We start from the raw sequence: 8,233 nt of genomic DNA on the forward strand, positions 1-8,233 counted from the left end.
TTTTCCCTGACATACAATTACAGAGTGAGTTCTTATTTATACAACTTTGAGGAACATTCTAGGTTCTTTTACCACACACCTAATCTCATGACAAGTGGTGAACATCTACGCCTCCTCTAATGACAGAAGAGAATCATAACGGCTCGATAGTACAATGTCACCATCTTGTGCAGGTAATGTCTTTGTCACCTTCGTAGTCATCTGTCTCTGCTGTTTCCCTTTGTCGCATTGTTGCAGAGAAGGACAGAGTTGTTGAACTGTCGGACTCTGTTTTGGGAGTGGGCTTCCTAGTGGGCTTCTTGGACTTGGACTTTTGTCTTGGGCTTGATGTTGTAAACTCTCAGAGTGTTCATAGGAATATTAATGAATCATTCGACTGGAGATGGAAGTTCCTTCTGGCAGTTCTTCAACTCTTTGTCTGAGATCTTCATGGGTTCACAAGAAGAGACCATTGACAATAACAACAACAACAAATTGCTCTGTCTCAAGAATCCTCCAATCTTTCGTGAAGTGTCTGGTCCTATTTGTAGCCTTCCCTTGGTTGCACCTGATGAGTCCACAAGTCTTTCCGAGACTCCGGTTGTGAAGGAGAGAATATTCCATTTCTCATCAGAAATACTGATGTTTCTGAAATCAAAGGCGAATCAAGATTGCGGAACGACAAACATCTCTTCTTTTCAGTCGGTAACCGCATTCATATGGAGAAGCATTACAAGAGCAAGAAAACTAGGGAATGATCAAGAAACTACTTGCAGGCTTGCTGCTGGCAATAGGTCAAGAATGAATCCACCATTGCCAATGGGTCACTTTGGGCTTTACATCTCACCTGTGCAAGCGACTATGAAAACTGGTAGTCTATTGGAAAATGAGTTTGGATGGGCTGCTTTGAAACTGCATCAAGCTGTAACAGAACACACTGACGAAAAGGTCTCATCAGAAATTGATCGATGGTTGAAGTCATTTCTGAAATTTGGTGGACTTTTCAGTCCCAACTTAGTTCACGTGGGAGGCTCTCCAAGGTTTAACATGTACGGATGCGAGTTTGGGATGGGGAAAGCGGTTGCGGTTAGAACCGGTTATGGCTGTAAGTTTGATGGGAAGGTAACAGCTTATCCGGGAAGAGAAGGAGGAGGAAGCATGGATTTGGAAGTTTGTCTTCCTCCGGAGTTTATGGAAGCTTTGGAATCAGATCAAGAGTTCATGTCCCTTGTCTCCTCTTATTCTTGATCCTTGTTCATATATATGCTCTTATCATCATATCTCTAAATAAAGTGGAATCTGTTGGATTGAGTACTTGTGTTGCTGGCTAAATCCAATCATTATTAATCATGCATGCATGTATGTACTATTGAAATAAAGATTAATAAATGTGATGTTTATATAGATAATAAAGTTGATGTTCTTTGCAAATTACTCTCACTAACTCACTTTCTTGATTCTACACTTGTTTGTAAGAGCTTAGAAAAGGAAACTTGAAAACAGAACCATAAAACAGAGAAGTAAATCTTTAAACATATGCTCCCAAAACAGACCCTCAATTCAACTACCCTCTGAATCTTTGTGTCCCCTTGGTTTCTTGAAATGTTCCAACACTAGAACCATATTCAAAACGACAAAGCTCTACTTTTGGCAAGAATCACGTAAAGTCATTGTACTTATGACAAGTTAGATGATGATAGGCTTGGGCTTCAGGATTTGATTCTGTCTGTGTTGGAAGAGTGTGTTTGGTGAACTTCGTTGAAATCATTCCTGACTAGTGTAGTTCTACTATAACATTACGATGACATCACTGAAGCACAGGTTTATAATCACTAGTTGAAATCATGACACATGTGTTATTTTACACCATCTGTTTCAAATTAGGGATTCAAATTATAAGACTTTGGAGCTTTTATTTTTTGTTCTATTTTATAAATTATTTTTCAATTTTTTTATGCATCATTTATTTTTATTTAATATGTTAATTATGAGCATTTGTATTCTCCAGTCTTTTTTCTATTGGTTAAAAATTTGAATAAATATTTAATAATAATATGAATATTTATGGTTTCTTAAACATTGCTCCCTCCGTTTCAAAATATAGGATGTTTAAGTTAAGGCACACATATTAAGATAGTTTATAGTATTTTTTTTAAAGTATCATATATATTTAAATTAAAAAGATTCAACCAATAATAAAGAAGACTGCATAAATAATGATTACAGATTATTAAATATATATTAAAATTTGCATGGAAAGTTACAAGACATTTTATATTTTAAAATAAAAAAAGAGGCCAAAACATCTTATATATTGAAACGGAGGGAATAATATTTTTTTAGCTAAAAAATCTAATAAAATGTGACAGAGGGAGTATTAAAGATCGATAAAACCTAATATAATTGTTATCCGATCGATTATGATAATTAAGTGGCCGAGGTTTTTCCTTCATGTAAAACAAATTTGATTGTTATCCGATTATGATAACTAAGGGGTTGGCCGAGGTTTCTAGTTCTATGTAAAACAAATTTCATTGTTGTCCGATTATAATTGATTAAGGAACAGTCGTATTCCACACATGTTTTTAATGCATGTAAAACAACCTTAATTTTTCAAAAAAAAACCTTAGTTATTATTTCTGTTACCTTCCAATAAGCATATTTAATGAAGTACGTAAGTAACAGAAAAAAAAAACTAAAAAAAGAAGCAGAGATTCAAACATTTCTTGCAAAAATGGTTTCGTCTACATCGGTAGTAAAGATAATCTCAAAATGCTTCGTCAAACCAAAAACCATCACCGAGAAAGCAAAAGAGCCATATCATTTATCACCGTTGGAGCATGTGATGCTTTCTATGCACTACATCCAAAAGGGTCTTCTCTTTATCAAACCATCATTTGCTAAATCTGACGATGCAAAAGTTTTCATGCAGACTTTTCTGCAGAAGCTTAAAGACTCGCTAGCCGCATCACTTGTCCATTTCTATCTGCTCGCGGGTCGCCTCTCGACGTTGAAAACCGATAATCCAAGATCTTACTCTGTGTTTGTGGATTGTAATAACAGTCCTGGTGCTGGATTTATCCATGCTGAATCAGATCTAAGTGTATCAGACATTGTTGGCTCCAAATATGTTCCTTTGGCTGTTCAATCTTTCTTTGATCATTACAAAGCATTGAATTGCGATGGTCACACCATGAGTCTCTTGTCAGTCAAGGTACACTTAATTCAATAAATATCTCAAACTCATATAAAATTTTGATTATGTCAATAAATTTGTAGTGATCCAATGTGTTGTAATAGTGTCATATAACCTATGACTTGTTTTTTTTTGGGGTTGTGTAGGTAACAGAATTGGTAGACGGAGTGTTCATAGGAATATCAATGAATCATTCGACTGGAGATGGAAGTTCCTTCTGGCAGTTCTTCAACTCTTTGTCTGAGATCTTCATGGATTCACAAGAACAAACCATTGAAAATAACAACGACAACAACAACAAATTCCTCTGTCTCAAGAACCCTCCAATCTTTCGTGAAGTGTCCGGTCCTATTTGTAGCCTTCCCTTGGTTGAACCAGATGAGTCCATAAGTCTTTCTCTTTCCGAAACTCCGGTTGTGAAGGAGAGAATGTTCCATTTCTCATCAGAAACAGTGAAGTTGCTGAAATCAAAGGCGAATCAAGATTGCGGAATGACAAAGATCTCTTCGTTTCAGTCGGTAACTGCATTCATATGGAGAAGCATTACAAGAGCAAGAAAACTAGGAAATGATCAAGAAACTACTTGCAGGCTTGCTGCTGGCAATAGGTCAAGAATGAAACCACCATTGCCAATAGGTCACTTTGGGGTTCACATCTCTCCTGTCCAAGCGACTATGAAAACTGGTAGTCTATTGGAAAATGAGTTTGGACGGGCTGCTTTGAAACTGCATCAAGCTGTAACAGAACACACTGAAGAAAAGATCTCATCCGAAATTGATCGATGGTTGAAGTCATTTCTGAAATTTGGTGGACTTTTCAGTCCCAACTTAGTTCACGTGGGAAGCTCTCCAAGGTTTAACATGTACGGATGCGAGTTTGGGATGGGGAAAGCGGTTGCGGTTAGAAGCGGTTACGGCGGTAAGTATGACGGGAAGGTAACAGCTTATCCGGGAAGAGAAGGAGGAGGAAGCATAGATTTGGAAGTTTGTCTTCTTCCGGAGTTTATGGAAGCTTTGGAATCAGATCAAGAGTTCATGTCCCTTGTCTCCTCTTCTTCTTGATCTTGTTCGTATATATGCTCTCTCTTATCATCATATCTCTAAATAAATTGGAATCTGTTGGATTGAGGACTTGTGTTGCTGGCTAAATCCAATCATTATTAATCATGCATGTATGTACTATTTAAATAAAGATTGATAAATGTTATAGATAATAAAGTTGCTGTTCTTTACAAATTACTCTCACTCACTCACTCTCTTGATTCTACACTTGTTTGTAAGAACTTAGAAAAGTAAACTTGAAAACAGAACCATAAAACAGAGAAGTACAGTAAATCTTTAACATCTGCTCCCAAACTCACTCTCTTGATTCAACTACCCTCTGAATCTTCTTTTCTCCGTTTGGTTTCTTGAAATGTTCCAACACTAGCTAGAACCATATCCAAAACGACAAAGCTCTACTTTTGTCAAGATTTAATAACGTGACGTCCTTTGTGCTTATCTCCTAAGTGAGATGATGATGATTGGCTTGGGATTCAGGATTTGCTTCTGTCTATGTTTGGTGAACTTCGTTGAAATCATTCATGACTTCACGCGTTATTTGATTAAAAGATTAATACAAACTAAAACTAATTAATGTAGTTCAACAACTATAACAAAGATCATGTATGTGATGACAGCACTGATGATGATGACTAGCAGGATCAAATAATGCATGAACATATAGATATATGATGACATCATTGATGATGATAGCTATATATAGTTGTCTATATTTGTTATATATATAAAAGGGAAGCAAAGAAACGTGGAAAGAGACAAAATAAGCATACATCTTAATACACTTTTTGTCTTTCTTTTTTTGGTTTCTTGAGAGAAAAAAAAATGGATTCTTCTTCATCGGAAGTAAAGATTATCTCGGAATGCTTCGTCAAACCCAAAAGCCTCCCTGAAAAATGGAAAGAGCCATACCATTTTTCACCATTGAATCATTTGATGCTCTCAACCCATTACATCCAAAAGGGTCTTCTCTTTCTCAAACCACCGTTTTCTGAATCTGATGATTCAAAAGACTTCATGGAGACTTTGCTGCATAAGCTCAAAGACTCGCTTGCCACAACACTTTTCCATTTCTATCTTCTCGCGGGTCGCCTCTCGACTTTGAAAACCGACGATCAAAGTCAAAGATCTCACTCTGTGTTTGTCGACTGTAATAACAGTCCTGGAGCTGGATTTATCCATGCTGAATCAGATCTAAGTGTGTCAGACATTGTTGGATCCAAGTATGTTCCTTTGGTTGTTCATTCTTTCTTTGATCATCACAAAGCAGTCAACCGCGATGGTTACACCATGAGTCTCTTATCAGTCAAGGTACATTTTTCATATATACATGAACAGATTTGTAGTAATAAGAAGGTGAAACTCTTTTTTACTAATGTTCCGGTTATATAGGTAACAGAATTGGTAGATGGAGTGTTTATAGGATTGTCGATGAATCATTCGATTGGAGATGGAAGTTCCTTCTGGCAGTTCTTCAACTCTTTTTCCGATATCTTCAATTCACAAGAAGACATCATTGATAACAACAACAATTTGCTCAGTCTCAAGAATCCTCCAATCTTTCGTGAAATGTCCGGTCCAACTTACAGTCTTCCCTTCAGTGAAACTGATAAGTCCATTAGTCTTTACAAAACTCCGGTTTTGAACGAGAGAATGTTCCATTTCTCATCAGAAACAGTGAGGTTGCTGAAAACAAAGGCGAATCAAGATTGCGAAACGACAAACATCTCTTCGTTTCAGTCGGTAACTGCGTTCATATGGAGAAGCATTACAAGAGCAAGAAAATTAGGAAAAGATCAAGAAACTACTTGCAGGCTTGCTGCTGGCAATAGATCAAGAATGAAACCACCAATGCCAATGGATCACTTTGGGGTGTACGTCTCTCTTGTGAAAACGACTACGACAGTTGGTGATTTATTGGAGAATGACTTTGGAAGGGCTGCTTTGAAGCTGCATCAAGCTGTATCCGAACACACTATCGAAAAGATCTCTTACGAAGTGGATCAATGGCTGAAGTATCCTACGAAATTAGATGGATTTTTCAGCCCGAATGTTGTTCACATGGGAAGCTCTCCAAGGTTTAACAAGTACGGATCCGAGTTTGGGATGGGGAAAGCAGTGGCGGTTAGAAGCGGTTATGGCGGTAAATATGATGGGAAGGTATCAGCTTATCCGGGAAGAGAAGGAGGAGGAAGTATAGATTTGGAAGTATGTCTACTTCCGGAGTTTATGGAAGCTTTGGAATCAGATCAAGAGTTCATGTCTCTTGTCTCTTTTTCTTCCTGATCCTACTCATATTTCCACACACAAAACTCAAGTTGTTCCCTAATTTAAACTTGAAGCTTTGAAATCAAATGTTTCAACTACTGTCTTTGCTTGTTACTTGTTCTGCAGAGTTGTCAAATGTTTCAACCTCATTAAGATGAGAACTAAAATATTGAAATCTATGTTAGAAGAATGGAAGAGCCTGACGAGCTTGGTTATGAACAGAGTTCTGACTAGTTTTACTTGCGGAGTAAACGGCGAGCCCGTTGGTTCGATTGTTTGACTCTGTAGTTAAGCTCCTCAACGTCTTCTTGAAGATGATCCAGTCCATGGTTTTGCCTGCAATTGCCAATTTTAAACCAGTTTTAAAGAAACTCCCAGAGAATTTATACAAAGAGACAGTAGATAAAAGATATGAGAAGAAAACCTTTCGATTTCAGTTCCCATGTCCACAGCCATATTCTTCAGCTCGCCAAGAAGGTCGCTCAAGTCTGAAAGGCCTTCATCTTGTTTTGCTGTCTCCATCTGTTTACACAACAATGATACTTAGAATCTTGGTAAACTGAAAAGACAACTTTTGCAACTCCAGAAGGTATATAAGAAGGGAGAGAATCCAAACCTCTAGCTTCTGATAAGCATCAGCTGATTCAGGAAGAGGTTCATTGGTTCTTGATTGTGGTTTGGGTAAATGGTTCAGTCCCAGCTTTTCCCTAGTCTCAAAGTAGTTAACTCTTCTGTTGGGGGAATCACCTGCTTAGAGATAAAGTAATAAGCAAAAGACACAGTCCTTGGAAGTGATCAGCCAAAAGAAGAAAAAGAGTAAAACCTTTAGTAATGACAGGACCAGTTACAGAACGAGTCTTCTTCGGCTTCCAAGTCCTTGAAAAAATCCCTCCGAGGCTTCCAAGAAGCTTCTCACCCTGAAACAAAAACAAACAATAAGGTTCATCACCAAGAAAAAAACAGAACTGCTTGATTACTAGTTTTGGTTTTAAAAATCTCAAAGACTTCTGACCCGACTAAGATCATGATCGATGTCAACCGCCTTGTGGTGAGTTCTCGTAATCTGTTCGCCTTGCTCATTCAACATGACTAAAGTCCTAGTAGCATCAGATCTAATCTCTTGAGCTACTTTTAAACACCCTTGTACGGTTTTAGTAGTTTCCTGAGACTTGTACACAGCGTAGCTCTCAAGTTCCTGAACCGTTTGGTTCTCCTTCTCAACATTTCCTCCTCCTGAATCATTCTTGTACCGGCTCTTTGCATTCAACGATGATGAAGTGACTCTTTTCTCAACCTCGTCATCATCAGTATCAGTATCATCATCAAAAGGGTTCAAGCTAGATATCTTAGCAGCCATAAGAAGGTTCGGTTCAGGGGGAAATCCTAATTACAAAAACCTGAAATCAAAAACTACGATTGCTATTGATTCTTCTTATAACAGGAGATAGATAACTGAACTTTGAAGGTTGAACAAAATACACAAGTTTTTTTAACTGCTATCGCTTGATTCCTAAGATTCAATTTTGCCAACGATCAAGTAGTAAACCTAAAATCGACCATCGAAGATTAACAGAACAAAACAAAACAAAAAACCCTAAAATTGTACCTGGAATTTGCAGAGAAGAAGAATAAGAAGCAGATTGAGAGGTTCCGAGGAAGTTAAAAAAAAAAAAAAAAAAAAAAAAAAAAAAAAAAAAAAAAAAAAAAAAAAAAAAAAAAAAAAAAAAAAAAA

The 8,233-nt window shown here is 37.2% G+C and overlaps 4 protein-coding genes across 4 annotated transcripts; 3 read left to right on the forward strand and 1 right to left on the reverse strand.

Annotated features, from left to right (window-relative positions):
- LOC104768991 (uncharacterized acetyltransferase At3g50280-like) lies at positions 364–1,227 on the forward strand. Its single transcript, XM_019241760.1, has one exon. The coding sequence runs from the start codon at positions 364–366 to the stop codon at positions 1,225–1,227; it is 864 nt and encodes a 287-aa protein (XP_019097305.1).
- On the forward strand, positions 2,694–4,311 carry LOC104768992 (uncharacterized acetyltransferase At3g50280-like). The gene is made up of 2 exons (XM_010493101.1): positions 2,694–3,193; positions 3,322–4,311. Exons 1-2 carry the CDS (start codon positions 2,714–2,716, stop codon positions 4,234–4,236), a joined length of 1,395 nt encoding a protein of 464 aa, XP_010491403.1. The 5' UTR covers positions 2,694–2,713; the 3' UTR covers positions 4,237–4,311.
- LOC104768994 (uncharacterized acetyltransferase At3g50280-like) lies at positions 5,010–6,615 on the forward strand. Its single transcript, XM_010493106.2, has 2 exons — positions 5,010–5,544; positions 5,626–6,615. Exons 1-2 carry the CDS (start codon positions 5,059–5,061, stop codon positions 6,517–6,519), a joined length of 1,380 nt encoding a protein of 459 aa, XP_010491408.1. The 5' UTR covers positions 5,010–5,058; the 3' UTR covers positions 6,520–6,615.
- Positions 6,542–8,187, reverse strand: LOC104768993 (SNAP25 homologous protein SNAP33-like). Its single transcript, XM_010493104.1, has 6 exons — positions 8,108–8,187; positions 7,514–7,898; positions 7,325–7,418; positions 7,118–7,248; positions 6,926–7,023; positions 6,542–6,837 (listed from the first exon to the last, which is right to left on the reverse strand). Exons 2-6 carry the CDS (start codon positions 7,856–7,858, stop codon positions 6,738–6,740), a joined length of 768 nt encoding a protein of 255 aa, XP_010491406.1. The 5' UTR covers positions 7,859–7,898; positions 8,108–8,187; the 3' UTR covers positions 6,542–6,737.

The sequence above is a fragment of the Camelina sativa genome, chromosome 20 (genome assembly GCF_000633955.1).
Source record: "Camelina sativa cultivar DH55 chromosome 20, Cs, whole genome shotgun sequence".
NCBI classification, from domain to species: Eukaryota; Viridiplantae; Streptophyta; class Magnoliopsida; order Brassicales; family Brassicaceae; genus Camelina; species Camelina sativa.